Source organism: Stylophora pistillata, chromosome 12, assembly GCF_964205215.1.
Source record: "Stylophora pistillata chromosome 12, jaStyPist1.2, whole genome shotgun sequence".
NCBI lineage: Eukaryota > Metazoa > Cnidaria > Anthozoa > Scleractinia > Pocilloporidae > Stylophora > Stylophora pistillata.
The window spans coordinates 24,307,224-24,332,584 of NC_142530.1; the positions used below are offsets into that span (position 1 = coordinate 24,307,224).

The following is a 25,361-nucleotide window of genomic DNA, read 5'->3' on the forward strand; positions in this document are numbered from 1 at the left end:
GTAATTTTAAGTTTCACGTTTATAAAAAGATAAAAAGTAGGCACCTAGCATGAGTAGTGAGGATATTACAGCAGCGACCTCTTTGGTTGTTATTTTAGTAGATATTAACATCATATGTCGATACCATCTGCAGATTCTGATGGCACAAGGGAATCGGACTCCTCCATTGAGACATACTACGATGCCTTCAGCGATGTGGGTTCCCTAATAACATCTGCAAATTCTGTTGGTTCTAGCGAATCGGACTCGCCTTAAGCGATGTTGGTTCCTCAATAAACATCTGCAAATTCTGTTGGTTCTAGCGAATCGGACTCGCCCTAAGCGATGTTGGTTCCCCAATAAACATCTGCAGATTTTGTTGATTCTAGCAAATCGGACTCGCCTTAAGCGATGTTGGTTCCCCAATAAACATCTGCAAATTCTGTTGGTTCTAGCAAATCGGACTCGCCTTAAGCGATGTTGGTTCCCCAATAAACATCTGCAGATTTTGTTGGTTGTAGCGAATCGGACTCCTTCTCTGAGGCATCAGCGATGTTGGTTCCACAGTGAACCAGCCACTGCAGCTTTGGCTGCACGTAAGGAGGTAAAAATGTCGAAGGTAGCTCCATCACTCGCTTTTTATCAATTTAGGGTATAGAGGTTGTCTCTTGTCTTACTTTCGTTAAAGAAAGATTTATTTCTAATTAGCTAGAACGTTTCCCAAAGACTAATTTAAGATGTATTTTAGCAAGTTCTCGTCAAAGGAAAGTTTGTACTCTCACAGAGGCTATGATGACGACATAAACATTTTTTTACGTGAAGACATAAATGGCGCGTTCACAGCAGGCAGTAAAGATAAAGAGGTTTCGAGACAGAAATTCAGGTATCTTACCAATGTCCCTATAAATAATAATGAATTTTGCTTTTCATGTAACTGTAAAACGTTGCTTGATAACTTTGTCCATAATTGATAAGCTTATGGCAAATTATTGAGAAGAGCAAACATTGTGTGCCGTGAGCTTTTAATATTCGTAGAAATTCTGAATGGAAAATTTCTTATTAATCACTGATGGAAACTGCTGAAAAGGAATGCAAATCAATTGGTAACGTAATTGTTGTAATGCCCATTAGCTCAGTAATGCGAAGGGGAAAAAGATCACTCTTCAAAGACTGTTTCATCATACAAAAACGTTAAAAATCGAGAGGAAGTCCTATTACTACATTTCTCAAGAAAAAAGATGACAGTCTCCAAATACAGGTAGACACCATGGAAATCTGAGTGATCCAAAGGATTTACCTTCAGTAAAAGTTCCACAGAATCATCAGGGGTTAACACTTGGAAGATTAGTATTGTATGTGGTACTTCAACTTGCTCTTGACCATCCCAACGCTGACAAGTACCTGGTCCATGGATCATAGTCAACACTATAGTCATCCCAGTTTACCTGCTAACCATTGAAATATTACCCAAGTTACACTGAATGTATAAAATCTGTCCTTTGCCAAGTTAGATTAACAATACCATTACACAATTTAAATAAAAAAGTGCTTTTTATGACAATTTATTTTTCTTACGTCTGTAGCCCCATGTTTACTGAGTCCCATACTGGGTATAGCCTAAGCTTAAGGTTGTCTAATACTATGCTGACTACCTAAATCATGGACAAGTAGACAAGATGGAACCACAAGAAATGGCATCTGATTGGTTTTCTCTCCCAACGCAGGAAATATTCCAGAAATAATTCTATAATCTAGGACAAAACTGTTGAAACACTTGGCAGATTTCCACTAATTTAGGCACCACAGTACAGTTTTTCAGTCTCCCCTCCCCCATTTCAATGGAATCAATGCTGAAGCAACAACATTGAGTTGGGGGAATGGGAATGAAATGTTTTAACCCGCTTGCAAGTCAGGACATTTGGGAAAATGTGCGAAACTCTTATGTTTTGATTAGTTTTGTCCAAGAATGTAGTGTTTACCCCTTTTTAAGTTTTACTGTAAGGACTGACTGAGCACATTAAATATCTTGATTTACCTCTTCCCTGAACTCATGTGACACTTTAAAGTCTGCATTTCTGATCTGCCAGCATACCCCTTAACGAAAGTTGCTCTCGAAATTGTTCTGTTCAGTGCTGATGGGACCAGTGTTTAATGCCCAGATTCAAAAGTATGCAAATGGGGATTAATTCTAGGCAGCCAGAAAGATAAAATGAAGGGCTGCCAAATATATTTGATTATCTGATTCCAGGACCCCAACTTCATCCATATGATAAAACAAGCAGTAAAATACATAAGTCCAGCCAGTAAATAGGTCACACCATAGGCACTCAATCCTCTGGTTGTGGACGGTATGCTTGGCAGTATGGCTGCCCCTGTCAGGGGGTAGTGAACAAAGCAACATCGATGAACAAAGTAATGAGCAAAGCAACATCAATGTTTTCTCCTCCAGTGTCAGATTAAAACTCTTGAAGGAAGCCCAAAAATTGTTGTAAGAAACAATCCTTCAGCTGATACTGGACTACTTTTAACTTAATCTATGAATCTTAGCTCAGATGCTATACACTAGGGCCGTCCCTTTCTAATTCTAAGACTCAAAAACACACTTCTGCAACCTGGTCTCTCGTACACAGTTTGCGCAAGGAACACTGTTCAGTCCTTATCTACAATGTCAAATGCTTCTTGTACAAAGTTTAAGACAGTACAGCCTTGTTGTCTGTAGGACACCTAAAGAGCATTATCAATTTTGAAAAACTGTTGATGCCAGCATGAATGACCAACCTCCATCTACAAAAGATGTAAAAATACCATAAGAAACTTATTTGTGTGAAATACTGACACTTATTGCTACAACTACATTATAATTCCCCCTTTCATCTAAATATTCCATAAATCTAACAAAAATTTACATGTAGCTCCAGTGAGTACAGTGTTAAAACTTTCTTGGTTCGTATTATCAATAGTCTGATTTACTGTTTATGATTACTGAGTCATTGATTTTCAGGGAACAGTTTGCATCATCTTAGTTAGTAATGACCAATTCCAATATATTGAAATTTTTCACTAGGCTCTAGGGCTCAGGGGAATAAAACATAACGAAATCACCTCGAGGTTCAGGAATGAATATTTTATTTCTTTTCCTTTGTTCCCCTGGTAACCAAGTTGGAATTTTAATATAGTGGGATTGGTATATTAGATGAGCAGTTGCTCTAATAGTAATGGCAATGACAGCGATGATGATGATAATGATAATAATGATAATAATGATAATGATATTAATGATAATAATGATAATAATGATAATAATGATATTAATGATAATAATAATAATAATAATAATAATAATAATAATAATATGACCTTTAAAAGGGACCAAGATCTTGTTTTTTGGGTGTGGCTTAAAGTTCCAAAACCGTATTTTCACCGGTAATCCATATAAAAAGGTACAACTAGTACCTCCACTACTTAGACATGAGTCTCCCCATGGTAGGTGGCATCCCCCTCTAGCCATGCATTAACATGCAACATACCTTACACGTTTGTGATTGTCATCGTTATGCCATAATGCCATGGACCCCTAGGCGTGTGAGCCGGGAGGGGGGGGGGCGGGAGAGGGCTGCAACCCCCCAGCGGAAATTATGTAATTTTTCAGGCAAAACGCTCTTGATTCGGGCAATGACATTTGGGAGAAAACATTATAAAATAATGCCGTTGACGTGATTTCCAAAAGTCGTGAATAACGTTTCCAGTTAGTTAATTACTTTTCAGGTGACTAGATGCCCGAAAGTGGTGTCTTCAGAGATTTCGTAATTTGAATAATATCTTGTAAAATGTAAAGTGTATTGTTTCGGTAACATCTGCTGCAGTTCGTGTCTAATTTTCGCGTCAATTTCGCGGAGAGTGGGAAAACATTTTGATGAGTTCACATGAAGGTTTAGGTTTCCTCATTGAAGTTCGTTCGATTCGTTGTGAGGTCCGTGGACATGAAAGGTTCGAGAAGACGTGAAAAACTTCGGTGACTAAAGGTCAAGCGGCCGTCAAGGTCAACAAGGCGAAAGGTAAATACTACCCAAATTCCATTAAGTAATTCGTTTATTCTATTCGACCGATTCTATCCGTAAATCTCAGTATTAAAGTATCACATAATACGAGCTGATGTCACCCAGCTGGTACCTACCAGTTATTGACAGCTTTCAATGATGGCAGTTTCATTAGATGGAAAAATGGTGAACGTCTCCGTTTGCATCCCGATTTCAACCCTTACCCTTTCGGGCATTGCGTGTTTTTTTTCGGGCAAGGAAGTCACCGCCCCCCCCTAAGTCCAAAGGTGCCCGTACGCCTATGCATGGGCCTTAGGACTTGATACTTTCTCTTTTGCACAATGTTCAATTTCTAGAGCTCGCGAAAGTGTTCCTTCTTAGTTAACCCTAATTGTCTCGCAAATTCGTTGTTGCTGAATTCGTACATAATAGGAAAGCAAAACTTCCTGTTATGTGCTTATATCCCATGTCTGGAAAAGGTTTTTTTTTAGATGATGGTAATTTCTGCATCTCATTCTTCACTGGACATATCAGAATATGTTGCCCTAACGGACAAATTAAATGAAACTCCTCCAATCGCCTCTCAACGGTTCTTTAACTTCCCCGAGAAGAACAGCTATAGATCACTTTCATAAATGGCTGCCTGATTAATATTCTTTTGTTTAAATTTAAATTAGCCCTTCTGGCCTCGCTTGAGATAATGTATTCTTTTGAATTTTGTACTGGAGAATGAGGCAAGGAGGGCTAATTTAAATTTAAACAAAAGAATATTAACCCGGCAGCCATTTATGAAAGTGGTCTATTTCAGCTTTGCCGAACGGGTGTTTACAGAATCTGGACTGGATCGGATCGGATCGGATTGACAAAACATCGGATCGGATTGACAAAACCTGGATCGGATCGGACCGGATTAATAAAATCTGGATCGGATTGCGTCCGATTGACAAAATCCGGACCGGATCCGAAAAAAATCGGATCGCCAGAATTTTCCCGCCAAATGTTAGTGTAAGAACGTACCTCATATTGGAGCTATCCGCTAGCAAACGTGGAAAACATCCAAAATCCATACAAGTTCTGCAGCCTTAAGAGAAACATGTCAAACATGGCGACTGTTTTTCTTGCTATGCACAGTGTGAGCGCTAAGCCTCACGGGAGTTACAGGCGATGATGTTTAAGTTTTCGATCGGAGGTAACGACACCTGCTAAGCAAGTGCCGGTCAACTGAGGCCGCTACGATTTGACCGTAATTGATCGTAGTTGAGAATGAGTATCCACAGACGTTCTCAAGCTCACAATACGAAATGTATAGTTGTTTTATTACGAGCGGACGTGACCGTGACGGGAAAGTGGTGTTGTGTTACAATGCAAGTGGCGTATTGTGACAGTGTTGCGAAAAGCGGTGTTACATTACTGTGTCGACCGTCGATTTTGAGCGCTCTATAAAACAGTGTATGGAGTCCGTAATAGCTTTCTATCACAACTTTCGTTATGATAATGATAATCTTTAATAATTGCTCCTAAAAAGGCTTTTCGGCAACTATTTACAATGATGGGTCAGTAATTTACAATAATGTTTAAATAAATTTTTAAAAAACTATGGACAGTGTGCAAGGCTACAAATTTGTTTCTTATTATGGCATAATTATGTATAGTTTTCGAAATAATAAAGTATGTGAACTTATCTCGTCTGTTTTCTGTAGTTCTTTATGCCTGTTTAGGCGAAACAACTATACCTTTAGTGTAGTGGGCTGGGGGCGCCTGTGAAATATCTTATACGAAAAAGAACCATTACAACTTTGCTTCACTGAGCTGCGAAAAAAGGCAGTCGTAATTCTATGCCAAAACTTGATCATGAGATGTTACGTGACTATTTTGGCGGGAAATTTTTTTCGGACCCGGTCCGGGTTTTATCAATCGGACGCAATCCGATTCAGCTTTTGTTAATCCGGTTCGATCCGGTCCTGGTTTTGTTAATCCGGTCCGATCTAGATTTTGTCAATCCGATCCGATCCGGTCCAGCTTTTGCAAACGCCCGTAACCACCTTTCCTGCTTTATACACCACATCGTTGTCGTTCAAGTTGAAACAGACAAGGGCTTTTCTCTCACAACGGTGACAACACTTTCGTCAACAGATGCAATATGAAAACACCTGAGTGTAGTTTCATACAGGCAATCTATTCGGTATTGTACATGATCCAAGGTGTCAGAGGAATTATTTCCCGACTCCAGCTGTCTCGAAATATCAAAAAGAACATTACGAATGTGATTTCTGGCTGGTACACGATCACCCTCCTCGTCCGCCATTTTGACACACTAGACCCACTCCCCAACCATACCCAGTCGTCCAAATTTTTTTCACTGAGCGTCGTACACAGTATGACGTAAGCATATTCACTTTACCCTAACTCAACACAGAAAAGCATACTGCACTACAAAAGACCATAATACAACACACAAGAACAGAATATCACGATTGCAAAAGTAAGCATAATTTGATTTTGCGTAACGCAATGTAGAAGAATATAATTTGGTTATATCAACTAAGTTGAAATTGTAAATTAGCCACCGTAACGAATAAAAAAGCTGACGTTTCGAGCGTTAGCCCTTCGTCAGAGCGAATCAATGAAAGACAATGTAGCTAGATTAGAGCGATACATGCTATTCTTTTACTTATTGCTCTTTCTCCTCACATTAACCTTTCGTTTCTCGAAAATGACCAGAGGAGGCTTTTTGTTTCAGTTTGCTATAGTGATATCAATAGTTAAACTTTAAAACAATCCACAACCATTTACCGAAGTGGAAGTATGGATATAAATAATTATCTATTGCTAGCCACCAACACTAAGGTGAAAAACTGTTTTAGTTTATACAGGACAGTGAAATAATTATTCCTGCAACGATTACAATGTTGCCGGGCGCAAATCCCGCGCGTTTCTCACCAGGCAAAGGATATTCTGAGCTTGAGTAGCCGATCAGAACGCACCTTCAACGCTATTCACTGTTTTAGTATATAGTAAAGAAAATTATCATGAATGATATGGCTTTGGAGCTGGGATGGCTTTATTATTTGTTGGATTAGATTTTTAAGATTAGTTCGAGTCCATAAAGTTTGTGGTTAGTCAGTTTCAGAGGGACTGATCCTGTGAAGCTCAGTGGGAAGTAAAGAACAGAATAAAAACACGACTAGCTTACCTTTCAAGAGAGACCTTTATTTTAATACAGATGAATGGTATGCTTTTCTAACTTAAACAGGTAAACTGATACCTTAGTTAAAGTCGATCTCTTCTCTGATGTGTTTTTCCTCGCAATTTCACGGCGAGAAATTCTTAGCTTTCACTAAAGGAAAAACAGACTGCACGTAGTCAAGTTAAATAGGTTAGCATATGAGTAGAGCTAATTATAAACAGGGGAGTTAAGTCGCCTATTTTTGTAAGTTGACAACCACGTCCTGAAATGTTTAAGTTCGACATTCGCAATCTGTACTCATCTAGTATATCGATAGTTTTGGTATGATTATAAATGGTGGACTGATGTTTGCTTCCCGCAAGTTTGATGAGGAAGTCATCAGAAATCTTTGTCAGTTAAAATCTTAATAAAATGTACACTTGAACGAAAAAATTACCTTATTCTCGTTTTTACAGAGAGAACGTGTCCAATCGAGTGTGTGCGTTTCTTTTTGTTGCTTTTTTTCATGTGTTTGTATTTTCAACAACTGTTTTCAGCTGTCGCCATCATGATTTTTTAAGGATGCTGATTATACTGACAGATTCGCCCATTCACTAAGGGTCTCGGGGTCAAGTCTTAAAACAAAGTGGGATTGGAATTGCAACTCTATTCGTTCACTGCTTCTGGGCTTAGTGGAAATATGAAGTGTTGGTTTTTTGTGAAGCACTTTCTCCCTGTTAGTAAAATGTTTTTTTTTTTTTTTTTCACCCAATAGTGTAACAAGATTTAAGCAACTGTCATCATTATTATTACTTTTTGTTTTCACTACCTAGGCGACTGTATTTTTCATATTATTGTTTAATTGTTAATTTTTTGACAAGGAAAAAAATAGTCAGCACTTTTACCAACACCAAGTATACATGATTCGTACATCTTTGATACTTTCACCATAATTCTTAATAACGCGAAATCTTTTTGCGATATAATAAATCTTTTATAAACCAAGCCTGTTCTATCAAGATGGCTGGATATTAGCCTCGTTCTTTTTTCGCATTTTTATGGACCTCGACTTCGTCTTGGTCCATTAAAAAAGTCATTTAGACCTCACACTTGGTTAACAACGTATATGTATTGTATCTATGCGACAATCATGCTCTCCATTCCTTGAACAATCGGTTTCCCTAAACTGATTCTAGGTTTTAGGTGTTTTAAAAAATTACTCCCCTAACTTACCAACATTTATCCTTGCGTGCCTGAGGCCGAGAGTCTGGCCGCGACACGCTAAAAAGAGAGAGAAGGTTGTGTTCAGTTGACCACATTTGTAACTCATCGGAAACTATGTTCCACAATACTTTAGAACTTTCCATATGCGATCCTAAGTTGGGCGAGTTGTGGGATCAGCTGATGCCATCTGTGATTGTTCAAGATTTTTCTCGAAAGAGAACTTGAGATACTTTATTTTGTAAAATTGCCGTTGTTCTAACATTAAGACAAAAGCAAGAAATGACAGCTTGTTTTAATTTATATTCCAATTATTCGACGTCACAAGGTCAAATAAGGATTGTCATGATTGTGCGAATAACTCTACTAACTGCTAAACGGAAATTGACTTCTACAAATATTGATTTTCTTGTTACCCTTCTCATTCTGACAGTTATCTGCAGTAAACGTTGTGTGAACTACTTTCATTCATTTGACAATGTTACCTCCATTGGTAATTTGCAACAAAAAATTGACTTTTGAAGCAGGATGTATCATAATTTCTTTACGATCGCTGACTAGGCCGTAACTCAGACAACTTTCCTCTATTACCATAGTGTCATCTATAAATTGCTATGAGTTACTTCAACATTTTTATATTCTTATCAGTAAATTTTTCGGCCCTGTCCTATAATATCTTTTTCAAGAGCAGCCATTGTAAACAGAATCGAGAAAAGTTGTGTAAAACATGTATTTTGAAATATGTTTAATATAACGCCGAAGAAACGTGAGGTGTGGTTGCTTGAGCATTCTTGTTCTCTCCCTTTGTAACCGAGAACTTAAAAATATCCTGTTGTTCCCGCAGTCAAGCGGAACTAAACATGCTCTGGTTGTCAGACAATTAGGATACATATCATGTTCGAGGGAAAACCCCGTTGAGTTTCAATTTGGAATAGATTCAGTCAAAACTATCATTCGATACACAATGAAATAATGGCACTAATAGGAAAAAACCCCGTTGAGCAGTTTGGAATTCATTCAAAACTATCATTTAATACAAACAAAGGAAAACAAAGGATAGGAAAAGAGTTTAGCTCCCACAGTTGAGCGGAACTAAACACACTATGGTAGTCAAACAATATCTTTCAGTCAAAACCATCATTAGATACAAAACAAAGGAAAACTGCTGAGGTCGTGGAAGAAATTTTATTTATGTCTTTTCGTCAAAATCACTCTCCTAGTTGAAACATCTACCCTTACTCTGCTCGATACACGTTGCCTCGAACATGGCAGATAAAAACATTTCAACATGAACTGTTTTATATATTATACATATCTGTGTAAACTGTGCAAACCGTAAAAGTTCATTCTTACATTGGTCATAGACATCCACAAACTGTAGAATGTCCTTTTGACTTGAAAGACCGCCGTGCATCAGTCGATGAATGGAGTTTATTCTCTCCTCTTTAAGTTTAATTTCGTTTTCGTTAATCTTGCATATAATGATTTCCGCTGTGTTTCGAAATCACATTTTGACATCACATTTCGAAATTGAAAGTAGAAGCACGCTTTGAGCAACCCTGCGTTTTAGTTTTAAATGTCCATATCATAGCTCGTTTGATGATTACCGCGATATATGGCAAACATAAGTGGCATATGGAGGAAACTCAAAGAAAGGGGCATTCCCGCGGAATTATGAGGTAAAACTGTCATCCAATCGTTTTGAGTTTTGTTAGAAAATAATTTTTTTTTAATCAGTGTTCCATCTCATTACGTTGGATGTCTTAGTATTACGTAATAATTTATTTTTGAAAGAACCTGTCATGTATAATGGTCTTGCATAGAGGGAGACCGTTTCTCTTTGACTCTGAGTTCTATATGGCCACAAGAAGCCACAAGACATTATGTTTTCCGGCGCTTGTCTTCAGGTACATCAGAAGCAATGAACTGTCAATTCAAAGACCAGTTTTAAATAACAGAGATCGGTTTTCTTGACGTATGCTTTTTTTACAACATCCGATCTGATAAAACACGCTACTTGCATTAAAGGCTTAAAAAACATATTTCAAATGTCTAAGGACAAAACCTCTCATTAGAAGTAGTTTTCACTCATGCATGAAAGGTAAGATTTGATCGAATGCATTGACGACTCTGAAAGCAGGAGGCCATATATATTCCGTAAAACGGTGCAAGTCTCATAAGTGGACTTGAAATTGTGTTTTTTTGGAAGCAATTGGATCTAAAGATGTTAAATCTACGATTTTCATTCGTTACTAGTGGAATTAGCAACAAAAAAACTTCCTATGTAACATTTTTCAGATGTTTTGAAGGAAAGTTCATTTTCAGGAGTCAAGCCGATGAGAGGGAAAAACCCCGCTTTGGTTTTCTTTTGCTCTCCCGTATCGAAAGTTCAAAGGCACAAACTGCAGAATGTCCACTGAAAGGCGGTACAACAGTCGAACAATGGAGTTAATTCTCACTTCCCTTAAGTTTACTTTCGCTTTCGTTAACTCCGCAGAAAATGATTTCTGCGGTAAACATCGCATTTCAAAAGTGCTTTGTGTGCACTCTGCGCTTTTGTACATTTTGGTATACGAAGGCGGCATTAAAGAAAGGGACACTTTAACAGCACACCACACGCACGCACACAGACTTCACTTAAACCAATCGCGTGCTTCAAAAGTAAAAAAAAAAACCGACGTCATGCTGTTGTAGGCGTTGCGGTTGAATAAGGTCCCATTGTTTCTCTCTTAGTAAGCAGTTTTAATATTAAAGGGAAAAACCCCTTGTGTTTTTTTCGTTTTCCTAATCCATGAAAAGGAAATATTTGTCTGCTCCGACGAATCTAGATGAGGCCGTAATTACTCTGTCAGACGGGATAAGTCCCAAGGTCGATACGAGTGTCGAGTGTGTTTATTGATTCTCATTGGATTTTAAGATGCAACGTGGTGAGTGTCACATGATAAACGTTGGTTTTCACGTGATTAACTTACGCCAACTTTTATCGTAAAAATAAAAATACAAAGAGCATAAAGGGTTTAATTTCCATCCCCTGACCTGGCTAAACAAATAACTAAGCGTTTCTTAGAAAACTGATCAAAAAATAGTTTGTTTCTGTTTCACGTGATCTGCCCCGAGGGTTTTTTGTTTTTCCATAGTCAAATCTGCCTCGAGCTTTCAGAGAGGAGGAAACCGAAGAGTGCTGCTATTAAAAGATAAAGTAACTTCAAGTATTTGAAGGCTAAACAGGAACTTGGAGGGGGGGATGACTTTTGGCGTGTTTGCAGTAGTCCCTTCGTTGTTCACCAAGGTCAAAAAGATTGTTTGTTTTTTTTTAAGTGCTTGCTCATCACTTTCAAAAGTGACGAGCACGCACTTTGAAAAAGGATTACACAGAATTTTTTTAAAACCCGTCACATGAGTGTATGAACAGGAATTAACTGAGAGCCAGGCTATCGCAATTATTGCTCAAGTTTTTGCCTTATAGTCAGCTGGACATTAATGTCAGACCTTTCCCTATTGCATCCATGATGTACAGAAGAAACGTTGTCACCGGAATTCTTCTTCGCCGTCGCTTCCATTTTCGTTGCATATATTATAAACTGCTTCAAAACTAAAAAAAAAAAATGCAACTTTTATTGGATCAACCGAACTTTTTCCGCCCTCTTTTTTGGAATCATCTTTATGTCTGCTTTCTGATTAAGTCAATTTTTTCAAGTTTCAGATTAAGTATTAGCAGTTTTTCCATACAGAAGTGCACTCTGTCTATCTCTCTCTCCCCCCCTCTCTCTCCCCCTTCTCTCCCTCTCTTCCTAACTCATCGTTAGTTCCAGAAGAAACTGCTCAGAATTTTTCTTTTGTAGTTTTTGATAGGATTTCTATTGATAAAAGAACTAATCTTGAGCACTTAATCTTACCGGAACGAAACGTACGGATGAGCATGTGGGCTAGCGCTGCTTTACAGTTAAAACGAGTTGTAGTGGACATTCAAAATGATCAGGTAGCTGGAAGCAAGTTTGACGGAGGCAAGCCTGGTGCACTGGATCAGGAAGTGAAACAACAGAAATGAGTTGTAAACTTAAATCTTGAGGAGACATAATTGTGATCTGCAAAGATGTTGAAGATATGCATACTTGATTTGTTAAGCCATCAAATATTTTTGCTAAAGTGTGACTCGTCTGAATGCATCACGTGACTGAATTTGTCCTAGTCAATCTTGGGAAGATGCTATATCATTAAATTTTCAACTCCGAATATTGTATTTCAGGAGTTTCTATTGGTTCCCTCAGCTCCGGTTATCAACTCACTATATATGGAAATTACGTGCGCCATCGGTTACGGAGCTGAAAAGAGGCTCCTAATGTCCAAACGTTCAGGATTCTATGCGCTTTTTGTCGGATACTTGATTGGTTATGGCCAATTCATATCCAACGCGCACTCATGGAGTGACCTCCATGTTTCCAAATTTTTTTAACATTTCGTCCTTTAAGATAAAATCATTGTTAAAAAACAAGAGGATATCAATATTATCTTATTCAAAAATTAATTCAAGATGAGAGCGTTTTGAACACCCCATACAGCAAAGGTAAGCAATTCTTAAAACATTTTCCCGCGCGCTGCAAGAATATTTGAATTTCAGAAACACAGAAACCTCGGTTGGTGAGAAAATACGTGAAGAAAGCGTTGAGAAGATGATTTCCAAGGACAATTATACGAGCTTATTTTCGCGTTTATTAGAGGCTATTGTTTAGATATGCTTCGCTTATCTTTCGTACAGGTAAAAGAGTATCTAAAATGTCTCATCTCCCCTTCCCGTGGGGTCTGCACTTTCAACTCAGAGCTAACCTTAAGGTGCTCAAAAAGAATAATTTTACCGTTGGTTGACACTTCCCCGCTCTTACGCCCACTGATATGGCGGTTCTACACTTCGTTCCTTCTCTAGAAAAGAAAACAAATAAACAGACAATAAAACAAACGATTGTGCATTTTCGCTTTGCCTGAAGCATTTAGACTATTTTCCTGAAAAGCCTATCGCATTACCAAGATGGTATGAAGTAGAGAAAAGAAAGCTCGCATATCTATATACCTGTATGCTTGGAGACCTGATCTGCTCCCGAGACATTAAAATATGTAATCTGCTTGGCCTGTTGCTGTTGCTAAGCTTTTTGAGTTTATCCCTTTGTGAGTGTATGCACCGCGCTACAATTGATTTAAAATTCTGATCACAATCTTTTTATTTTCATTTCGCTATTACCTTACAGTCATATGTGCGGGTAGATAAGAGGCCCTGATGGGAACGATCATGTGATTGCGAAAACAAAAATGAGAGCGGACGTATTTCTCAGATAGTGTCATAAGTTACCAGCACAGCTCTGATGCTCTTTCTAATCACGGCTAAAGTAGGTAAGTTTTCGAAGTTAAAAAAAAAAACATCCTGTCCGTTTTACCATTGCTTATTGTGCTCTGCGAAACGAATCTAAACAAAATGAATCATACTCCATGTTAGATCCATCAGCATAGACGAATAGCATTTGTGATTTTAATTACTCACACGGTATCTCACTGTTGCTCTAAGAAATAAGTGAATTCAATAAAGTTCTGCTCTTACACTGTGACGAGAATTGTAGCCTAGACGCTTTGTAAAGCGTTTAGTTATTTCGATTTCAGTCAATTTCAAGCTAACTAATATAAAACTTTACGTGATGGAGAGTATTCAGCCGACGGCGCCGTTCGTCGCTGTGGCTACGATAGAATGATGGTAACACTGGCCAGAATTTGACGAGGTTTGCAGAAGGCTTGAAAATCTTTTAAAGCGGGCGTAATTGTGTCGAGCGATCGCACGGTATTCTGTTGGTTAGAATTGTAGCAACCATCTTACTGAAGTGGAAGGCATGGGCGACAAATGTACCAAGGGGGGGGGGGGAGTAACGGTCAAAAAAAAGGAGAGGAGAGGGTATGGGGCTAAGAATATTACTTTCCCCCGCCCGGCTTTCACTTTTAGACTCTAAATTTAAAATGACCGCTTGGACAAACAATCGCTAGCTTGTAACATTAAGCTTACTAAAAATTTGTCCAACTAACCCGACATGGTCAGTAAAATTTTCAAACATATTTGAACATTGGTAGACCTCAGGACAAAGAGCACGTAGACCCGACTCTCTGAGGAATACTTACAATACTCAAGTTGTTAATTCAACTTTAACTCTTTTTAGAGAATGTGCTGTAGATGTACTGTTCTTGACTAATCATGGTAAATGAGGGGGAAATAAAATAGGTGCTCAATTGTCAACGTTTTTGAGGTCACCATGCAATTTCAGCTACTCTTTAATCTCTCCTAGTCGTTATTATCAATATGTTCAATATTTGAGATATCGTAACTAATGTGAGCTTGGATACCAAACTTTATAGTTTGGTTAGTAAAAAAGACGTCTACTAACCCAAAGGGTTAGTGATCCAAAACTCAAATTCGAATCCTGTTTAGTTCCCTGATTCACAAAGTAACATTACAATATTGGTACTAGTAGAAAACAGTAGTACTGCAAAGTAAAATAATTATTACAACTTAAATTAATTAATTGATTTATATAAATGAAGCATTGTATTGTCTTTTCTTGTACTGCAACAGCCTTGAATGAATCACCTGTTTTCTAAACTTGATTTCTTATACCTATATAGAGGCTATTTAAGTTATCAAACAAAAGCCTCTTGTTGGGTGTTCATGGAGGTGATGATGGTGGTGGCAAAGAACATGATGATTAGTAGAGAGAATGCTACGCCTTATTATCATTTATTGGATGTCCTCACAATTGATAATATTTTTAAACTAAAAGTAGCACTCTTCGCACATAAAATTATTAACAATCCAACAGGCATCCCAGCAATTTTTTCTGGAACTCTACCTCTGGCTTCTGACTTCCATAGCCATTACACTAGATTTGTTTCTAACCTTAACTTCCGTAGGCCTCTAATACATAATAATTATGGAACTTCTACTTTTACTTTCATTGCACCGAAAATATGGGAGACTATTCCACTGCATCTAAAAGAATTATGTTATTTTCACTTCTCCAAACATTTCAAGCTATATCTGCTAACTTCGCAATCTACTTCTTAGAATGCATTGATTTAGTTTACTTTAGTTTCTTTGTTCTTAGTCTTTGTTCTTTTGATTCAATATAAAAAAAAATTAATTCTCCTTCTCTTAACTTAATTAAATTTTTATTTATCTATTTACTTATTTACTCACTCCTCTATTCTCTTTGTTTATAATACTAATTGTGTATAAATATCTTGGTAAGTGTAAATATAGAATTAAAGTAAAGTAAGTCTTGTATAAATGTTAAGATACACCAGTTAATTATACATGACAGTGGCCAACTCGAAAGCTATGCTACTTTGGTCACTGTGCACATTTTACTTTTGATTGTTGATGTAATTTACTGTTTTTTTATATATTCTGACTTTTATAATCTTTAGTAACCTCTTGAAATAGTGCAAATATAGAGTTTCCTTCCTGATTATGATGATTAATTTCCCAAATTAGAAATTTCAGGGGGAAATTATCCGAAGTATTTCAAGTCAAACCTGGTTGTTAAAAATGTTAGGGAGAAAATTGATTAGATTAAGTCAGCTGTTTGATGAGATACATCACTTCATTCTTACGCCGAGGAATTGATCACATGCATGAAGAATAATGCCACAGAGTACATTTTGGTGATGTCACAGTGGTCAGTGATCATCAACTTTGGATTGCCAAATGCTTCAATGTGTTAGTCGAGTAAGTACGATGAAACTACTGGTTGTTTGCTTGGTTTTAAGTTGGAAAATTTCCATAATACTTCTCACTTCTTTGTTAGATTTGATTCTTTGAATGGGTTTTTGATATATGCATATTGCTGAATATAGCTGATAATTTCCTATATTGACTACAACTAACCTGCATATAACTGCTCCTCTCCTCTGTAATAGATTGGGAAAAGGACATCTGTGTGGCACTGTTTTTGTTCAAGTTTGGGAATATCCCTTCCACAATTATTATTTGACTGGATGGGCATAGCTATACACAGGCTAATTACAAGCTTTTGGTTACTCCTCACGACTTAGTGTTGACTAGGAATTGACAAACAGGTTTGTCATGAGATACCTCTGATAATTTTCCCCTGACATTTCTAATTTGGGAGATTAATCACCATAATTATTGTGTTCTTGCTACCACCATCATCACCTCCATGAACACCATGCAAAAGTTCTTTGTTCCATAACTCAGACAGTTTCTGCATATAAGAAATCAAGTTTAGAAGACAGTTGATTCATTCAAGGCTGTTGGAATACAAGAAACGACAATACACTGCTTTATTCACCTAAATCAATTAATTTAAATTATAATAATTATTTTACTTTACAGTACTTTTGTTTATTGAAAATTTGTTTTCTACTAGTACCAAGATCATAATGTTACTTTGTGAATCAGGGAACTAAATAAACCAGAGATATTCTGTTAGCTCAGTACATTTTATGTTGCAGGTGGCAATAGATTAATAAAGAAAGGAAAGAAAAAGCAAAAAGAAAGAAATAAAATGAAATAATTAGAGAGAAAAGTACCACAAAAGAGAACCCATGCTACAAACTTTCCATAATTGTAATGGGAAACAAGTACTTCTTGGGAAAGTAAAAATAATTACTGCTCAGAAAAACAACAACAAAGGTGGAGAGTGAGAACTTTATTTATTATTATTAAAATGGACATTTAATTTTGTACTTAAAACGTACCTCGGTTTATTCTTCCTTTTTTTGAGGCCACAGTTCTTGTACATTGGGGGCTTCAATCCTACATATGTTACAGCAGTGTGTCCCAGGTTTGTATGTAGAACTATTTTGGCCAACTTGATACAACATTCGGTAAGCACGAGTGGGGATAGGATGGTCGTGCTACTTACACGAGTACCCATGTTTTGTCTTCTTCTCGACGGATCTGACCAAAATGCAATGCCGATTTATATGGTTCAAGCCACTGCTTTACAAACTTGGTAATTCAACGTCCTCAGATCACCGCCTCGGCCATTCAAAAACCGTCTCATATTTTAGCCTTAGTGCATAAGCTAATTATAAACAAAATTAGAACATAGCTAGCAGAGTCGCGCAATCAAATTCATTATACGTAAGCGTGCTCAAAATCCCGATAGTGCACGCTGATAACGTCAGCAAATCCGACTTCGCCAGAAATTAATTTTTCGCGCGGGCGGCCATTGCTAGTGCGGGGAAAAATAATACATTTCGCGACAATAATGGATACAAACAGAAACTCGGCCTGCTAGTCCGAAAACGAAGACAATGTTTCGACCTTTTCCCATGGGCTAGAGTTCTTAAATGAGGCAGAAAAAGAGGAAAACAAAGGAAAAGGAGACTCGGCATCAGCGCCGTCACGATTCGCTTCAACTGATATTATTATCCATTTTTCGCGTCGCATTTGATGCACAATTCCACCGGCTACGTTCTAAAACAATTGGTTCATGCTTTCAGCTGTGCACTATCGAGTTATGGAGCACGTGGGAAGTTTGGAGAGCACTCAAGAAGCTAGAGTTGCCCTCGGCTATCGCCTCGGGCAACTCTTACGCTTCTCTCGTGCTCTCCAAACTTCCCGCGTGCTCCATGACTCGATAGTGTACGCTAAAGCATGAACCAATAGTTAATTAACCTTAGTTGCCACAGAGCCGCCAGCGCAAAACAACAATTTCATATCATGTGCAACTTCAGTTCGGCTTTGGCAAAATATATAATTGAGCATAAGAACTACCCAAAAGGTGAGCCGAGTTTCAAAGCTAAGTTTACAATATTCTTTGTAAGTTTTGCCTTTTTGCGCTGTCGATTTTACTCTCTGCGAAAACAGTGTAAAAGTTATCGGCATTTTATGGTTTCGTCAAGGTGTCTGCTGACCAGTAAAATACTGCATCGTGCTCTAACGCATTTCCGCTGTGTCATTCAGTAGTCGATACTTACGCTTCCTTACAATCATTGGTGACGTAGTCCCAGATGGACTAGAGCTTGTTGTTGACGTGTCTTCGTCGAAAGATTGCAAAGCTTAAGGCGTTCTCGCTCTTTAACTTTTAACTGTTAACTGACTATCGCAATGCTGAAGTAATCGTTCTGGCTCGATCTGTTTTTCAGACGAACCAGAATCGGTTACAAGTTACGCTTTGAAGCGGCGATTCGCTTCCTGAGGGTAAGCAACTTTCTGTGAACATCATATTGAGTGCGCGAGAAATGGTTCGCTCCGATTGCCGTCCTGATAATCCTAGTAGTCTAATGACTGGTTTTTCTAACATTTGTTTGTTCATTAAGCCCTACAGACACGAAGCAGTCAGACGTAAAACACTAAATGGTATGTGTATCGTAACATCGACGGAACTCTGTTTATCAGAAAGCAGCAGAACACGATAAGGAGGTAGGGCTACATTTAAAAAAGTTTTTAACGTATGGAACAATCCGCCTTAAGGCATACAATGATCGCAGAAGTATTTTATTTACAAAGAGCTTAAAGAAACAGCCGAGTTCAATGAAACGACCGTAGCTCTCGGTTGTTATAACATACCGTTTATTGATGGAGGCGATGGCTAAAAACAATCTATGCAAAGGTATTGTATTGAGTTTCCAAACGGGAAGTTAGGCCTAAAAAAAATTTCAAGTAATTCCTGAGATCGTTTTCATGCGAATTGTGCTTGGAGTTTGATCAAAGGTGTTTCAGTCTCTGTCTCAGCTATCACAGTGGTCTAAACTCGTGTAATTTCATGTCTTAACTTAAATCTGAAACATGAAAAAAGGGACCTTACAAGATCAGTTTAGGGTTAGTTTCCACCTATTTTTGCGTAATCTGTCTAGCAAGCGAGGAGGCAAACATCTCGAGTAGGGGTTTTACCCATCTTTTGTTTTGGGTCATATCTTGTTACCACTAATTCGCCTTTGTCACGGCCCGCCATCTTGGATTACGTCATTGAATATTTTACATGAGGTCGAGGCCACGCGTGGTAAGTTCACAAACAAAATGGCGACTAGTAGCGATAGCGTTGAACTCGAATTTTGGCACAAAAATATAACAAAAATACCCAAAGTTACAAACTCTTTTGTTGAGGATTTTGCTGAGAAGAACCTACCGATCAAAGCCACTGTAACAAGAGGATATAAATTCTTTCACGAAGAATATATTCACGATATTGAAGGTGAGCCTCGTTGACCTCGTGGTAGCTTTCTTTGTTTGACTGTCTTTCCAATATTTTGTTTCTGTGCTCAGTGTTTTGAGTTTTAACTCTTTTTTCTCGGTTTTTAACAGTAAAACTTTGCAAGGAAGAGGATTCAGGAGTAGTGGCTCGGGCTAAATGCTTCAGAAGTATGAAAAAGAACGAAGATCCTCACAAGTTGTCTGTTGTGTTCGAGAGCTCCTCTATTGAGGCTAGCATCAACAAGTATATGTGTAGTTGTGCTGCTGGACAAGGTCTTTGCCATCATGTTCTTGGATTGCTCTATACTCTTGCCCATTTCCAGCTATTAGGCTTAAAAAGTGTCCGCCAATGGTTTCTAAAACATCAAAGGCACAGGTAAAATTTAATAATAATAATAATAGATTTGATGATAAACAATAAGAAAAAACAGTCATTAATGTATAGAGATTTGACTGTATCTTAGCAATATTTTTCCTTAAAAACTCCTTTTAATCACACTGCTGTTTTTAAACATAACACAATAAGCAATTTTGAATTCATATAGTATATTTGTATATTAATTTTTTTGCAGAGATGGCATATCCCCAGTCGTAAAGAGGGCATTAAAGCAAGGCCAGTGACAGATTTGATTATACAAAAGTCAAAGCCAAAAGATAAATTGCATGAACCTAAAAAGAAGAGAAAGGTGTGTGGTGTGGCAAGCACGATCTACAAACCCTTCCAGCAATCATTAAGTAGCCTTGACTTGACTAGTGTGCTGTCGCCACAGTTTGAAAATCTCAACAATCAACCTGGATTTATGAGAATATGGGAAGATGAACAAAGTGAGCCTCCAATTTTAGTAGACTCTGCCTTTGGAAAGGTGCCAAAAGGCTGTGTCATAAGCTATCAACAGCCATTGAAAGTCAAGAGCAATATTAACATACAGCTACCTGCATTCAACTTTCCATCTTTAAGCTATCCAGATACAGTGCTCAATGAAAAACAAGACCTTTTCTTCAGCTCCCTTGCAATATCAGGTCAACAGTCTATTGACTTTGAAATGGAGACAAGGGAACAGTCAACTACAACAGCATGGCATGAACTAAGGAAGTTTAGGCTTACAGCTTCAAATTTCAAAGATATATGCTCAAGAAGAAAAGACCATGAAATCCTTTCTACGCGTTTACTAAAGGGAAAAGTAATCCAAACTGCAGCCATGAAATATGGGATACAAAATGAGGGGGTAGCTGCTGATATGTACAAAACACAGTTTGGCAGAGACACTCACCTAGTAGGTTTTCTTATAAACCCATGTCTCCCACACCTAGGCTGTAGCCCAGACAGAAGAGTGTTTGACGACACTGAACAACATCCATGGGGCCTGATAGAAATAAAGTGCTCTCCAGCAAGTCATCTGGATAACCTTCAGTATTTAAAGTTTAATGAACGAAATGGGTCATATTCATTGAAGAAGACACACAAGTATTATTATCAAGTTATGGGATGCCTTGGTTTAACAGGAAGTCAGTGGTGCGATTTCTTTGTTTACTGCAAGGACGAATTTCACTGTGAACGAGTATATTTTGATGAACTTCTCTTTTCTGAAATGCTGGACAAACTGAATTTATTTTTTTTTGATTATCACCTGAATACATGTGTTCAATAATTTATTGTATGTCTCTTATACAAAATAACTTCGTGCCTAAGTAACAAGCTAATTGTGTGTGACAAAGTTTGGTGGGAAGTGGAGTAAAGACATTTGAATCAGCATTCTTAAAATGTTAAAATATTACAAGTCAAACCTAATTAGACTCAGAACTTGTTCTAGTAATTATCATTACACAGCTGTTTGCAGAAATTATTGCCACAAATTTAAAAACATTGGGTTCATGATTGGTAATTTAATAGTTTTTGTATTTTTTCCAAAAATACAATACTTATGATAATTCAGTTTCATTTAAGCCTATATGTCTGTAATATATTGTAAGCGCCATAATTTTTACAAACAGCTGTACATATTTCATTGTTTATCATGCATTCAAATACTGTGACTAAGTTGGGTGTATTTCAAGCCATTTAATAGTTTTTTACTGTTATTAAACAGAACATTCTGTACAAACATGATAAATAAAAATACATGAATGACTTCAACAGGTTTTGTATTTAAACCCCAAAAGGGCATTTTTATAATATTTGGCAATAATGAAATTTGTGAATAAATGTAAAGTTATTAAATTCATAATTTTTTTTCCAAAAAGCTAGTTTGAAAGCTTGCATTGAATCTGTAAAACAAAAATAGTACTAACAATATAATTTTTACTGATTTTACTGTTTATTTTAATGCCTAACCAATATGCCATGTACATACGAAAAGGGTGCCCCTAGGGGATAGGGCCACCCTACTATTCACCCTTCCACATCACATGTTAACAGATGGCATAGTTCTTACCTAGGTTGGACCTAATACGTAGTGTACCCTCACTCAATGTCAACTAACTCTTAGTTGTTAAAAGTTGTTAGTACTATTTGTATTACAGATCCTTACATACTTTACTTTAAATGATGCTTACTCTTCCATCTATTTTACAACAATTGTATACATATTTAGATATATTGCTTTTCATGCAACAAAGGCCCCTGGAAATTGGTAATAAGACATGCCACTGTCCATATTTGATTAATGCTGCCAGCTACTGTAAGAGGTATAACTTTATCAAAATAGTGAAACTCTTTCACCCTTCTTATGGCCCTTTCCACATGGACTCTTAAATTATGTATCTGTTTACTGGTTGAAAGTTCTTTCTTTGAAAATTGACCCTTACTTGACAAAAAGGCAGGCATTGCTACTCCACAACCTATTGGCTTTAATAGATCCTCTATAGTAAATCCTTTATCAGCCATTATTTGATCACCTGGCTCAAGTAAATTCAACAAACCTGATTGCTTAACAAGCTCCTTGTCAGAAATACTTCCTTCAAAAAGAGAACTTACATGAATAATTTCCCCAGATGGAGATATTACAACATTGCCTTTGTAAGTTGTGTGGCTCTTATATGATGAATAGCAATTGCTATTCAAAACCATACTAGATGGTGCTTGTACCTTTATCTCTCAGGCATCAATAATACCACGGCATTTAGGATATAACAATTTAAAACACTTAGGCATATGTTTGTCAATTTTTGCCCGAGAGGGCCATATAGGAATGGTTCCCAAAACAAAATAGAGAAAGTTAACCCAAGAAATAAAAACTCTACTCACAGTTGAAATAGAAATATCAAATTCACTGGCTAGTTTCTCATTAAAAGTACCCAGCCTCAGCTTAGTAATGCATAAATAAAACTGATCAAATAAGCTAAGTTTGCATGTCTTGAGAGTGTCTCTCATGTTACTTATATCTTTCCCACTTTTTGCTCGTGCTCTCTGTACTTGGGACCATGAAAACATACTTTCAGCTGTGGGTCTAAGGGCATTGAAGGTACTCACAAAAATAGCAAATGACGAAAAGCCAGTATGGAATCTAACGCGTTTGTCTGACATCCCTTTCAGTTGTCTGTAAAAAGATTGTTTTGAAAGCAGCTGTTCTAATTGTTCGATACGAGCTTGCGCTGCCTCAAGTAGCTCTTCTACAGGCTTTTCGGGTTCAGTAAATAAATAATCATGTAGGTTGACAGTAGGTGTTATGATTGTGGTGTCAGTAGTTACGGTGGAGTCCTCCATGTGGCTGCTAGTATCGATGACATTTTCGTCTACGCTTGAATCTTCGATGGGCCCAATTTCGACTGTGGGAATGTAGAAAATAACATGTTTAGAAATATTTAGGGCGGGCCTAAAGTACGATTTCATAAAAAATAAATACCTGTAGAGGAGATTGGCTGTATATTATCCACGACATCAATCTCGGTTGTGTTAGTACGTGTTGTGCATTCGCGTTTCGTTGGTGACTTTCGTTTCTTTGATAAAGTTGTCCATTCAAAAACGGATGGTACAGCACCATTAACGAGTACACTTTTTCCTGTTAGCGTTTTTTTTATATCTGTGGGTTTAAAATGATCAGAGCAAACTCTTGTACTGTTGGTTATCTGAAAGATATCGGAAAAAATATAAGGTTTGCTATATAAACAACGCTGAAACGACGCTAAACTGAACTATGATATATAAAAGGCCATTTACCTTGAAGGACCGGCCGACATCACGCTTAATTTTTATAATCCACTGTCTTCTTAAGTCTTTGTCTTTCGGGAATTGATGAAAGGTTATATTAGACTGCACTTTTGATCTATTGTTATTGCACTTAGGAACACAACAGTGATCTTTGTTCGGCATGATCGCTCGAGTGTTCAGTGTGTCAAGAACCACACGTGACCTCGTTTTCATGCCAAAAAGCACTACGTCATTTTCAAGATGGCGATACCGTGACAAAGGCGAATACCCGCCGTCAGAAAATTTCTCAGCATTTCCACTGAAGGTTCCTTCAGACTTCTTAAGGTCGGTACACACGAGGGGACTAGTCCCTGCGACTAGTCCCAGCGACCAGTTTCATGCGACTAGTCCCTTCGTGTGAACTACACATTTCTGTGGTCGCACAAATTCAAACTGGTTTGAATTCGTGCGACCAGTTGCAGGGACTTGTCGCATGAAACAAATGTCTGTCCCTTCGTGTGAACTCTTTGTGCGGCCATTCCCTGCGACTAAACGGTAAATAAGCCAATTACGGGTCAGTATGATGCGTGACTTCCGGTATTTGTCAACATTGCAGTTTCTATGAATTTTCCCTGAATTCTAGATTTCTACAACTGATGAATAAAAAACTATTTCTAGTTTTGTAAACATATACAGATGTGTTGGAGCCGTTTTGATGGAATTTTTACCCAATTTGACTCTGTGTCTGTTAAAAATAAAAAACAAAACAAAACAAAAACGGAACACGTAAAAGCATGAATCATCCGACTGAATAAGTGTAGTTCATTTGTGTTGATGTTTAACAGTCCAATTTCGTTTTCGTGTAACGCCCCAAACTAAGAAACATCTTTTGCCTCTTAATTTTCCTATGTTCTTGTGCAATCGAGTGCCCTCGTGTGAACACCTTAAGGGACTAGTCCCTGCTACCGGTCCCCTCGTGTAAACCCTTCAAAGACTTGTCACCGGGATTAGTCGCACGGACTAGTCGCAGGGACTAGTCCCCTCGTGTGTGCCGACCTTAAAAGGTCGGCACACACGAGGGGACTAGTCCCTGCGACTAGTCCCACCGACCAGTTTCATGCGACTAGTCCCTTCGTGTGAACTACACATTTCTGTGGTCGTAGGGACCAAAATTTGGTCCCTGCGACTGGTCGCACGAATTCAAACTGGTTTGAATTCGTGCGACCAGTCGCAGGGACTTGTCGCATGAAACAAATGTTTGTCCCTTCGTGTGAACTGTTTGTGCGACCAGTCCCAGCGACTAAACGGCAAATAAGCCAATCACGGGTCATCCTCGGAGACCCAGGGGCTGTGGGTCGATTTCAAGTTAGGGCATGAAGAGCCCCTGGGGACATTGTCTTACATGACTAGTTCCAAACGGTCGCAGTCGTTCTGCCATCTGATTGGTGCCAGAAAATCTTTGTGTTTTTCTGCCCAATCAGAGTGAAGTGTCCTTTCGTGTGTTTAACACAGATATCTAGCTTGGTTACTCGCTGTTTGTTTGAGCCGTGCAACGCAGACTTGCTAGAGGTGAAAAGTTTCTGTCTTAGCACACAATGTAAGAGAAATCGATCAGATTGTCCGCGAAAAGCTTACCGGAAA

General features: G+C 38.0%; 2 protein-coding genes, 1 long non-coding RNA gene and 1 pseudogene across 5 annotated transcripts in view; 2 read left to right on the top strand and 2 right to left on the bottom strand.

Annotated features, from left to right (window-relative positions):
- Nucleotides 1-1,511: 1,511 nt before the first annotated feature.
- On the bottom strand, nt 1,512-18,276 carry LOC148719368 (uncharacterized). The gene is made up of 3 exons (XR_015993877.1): nt 17,152-18,276; nt 16,319-16,655; nt 1,512-2,763 (listed from the first exon to the last, which is right to left on the bottom strand). It is a non-coding gene; the product is annotated as an uncharacterized LOC148719368 (long non-coding RNA).
- Nucleotides 18,277-18,360: 84 nt separating this feature from the next.
- The window catches only part of LOC111340074 (uncharacterized), a 41,408-nt gene continuing 34,407 nt past the window's right edge, over nt 18,361-25,361 (top strand). For both annotated transcript variants that reach the window (XR_015993874.1, XM_088740691.1), the window contains exons 1-2: nt 18,361-18,601; nt 18,721-18,823. The gene's annotated coding sequence lies outside the window, so the exon portion shown is untranslated. The remainder of the gene's footprint in view (nt 18,602-18,720; nt 18,824-25,361) is intronic.
- On the top strand, nt 18,830-21,728 carry LOC148719369 (uncharacterized; annotated as a pseudogene). The gene is made up of 3 exons (XR_015993876.1): nt 18,830-19,595; nt 19,706-19,970; nt 20,167-21,728. The product of XR_015993876.1 is annotated as an uncharacterized LOC148719369 (transcript).
- LOC111327731 (uncharacterized) lies at nt 21,639-23,944 on the bottom strand. Its single transcript, XM_022931975.2, has 3 exons — nt 23,751-23,944; nt 23,437-23,659; nt 21,639-23,359 (listed from the first exon to the last, which is right to left on the bottom strand). Exons 1-3 carry the CDS (start codon nt 23,901-23,903, stop codon nt 22,689-22,691), a joined length of 1,047 nt encoding a protein of 348 aa, XP_022787710.2. The 5' UTR covers nt 23,904-23,944; the 3' UTR covers nt 21,639-22,688.

Coding starts and splice junctions, on each gene's coding strand:
- LOC111327731 (XM_022931975.2), bottom strand. CDS start 23,903: ATGCCGAACAAAGATCACTGTTGTGTTCCTAAGTGCAATAACAATAGA. Junction 23,660..23,750: donor ATGTCGGCCGGTCCTTCAAG/GTAAATGGCCTT, acceptor GATATCTTTCAG/ATAACCAACAGTACAAGAGT. Junction 23,360..23,436: donor ACAGCCAATCTCCTCTACAG/GTATTTATTTTT, acceptor ACATTCCCACAG/TCGAAATTGGGCCCATCGAA.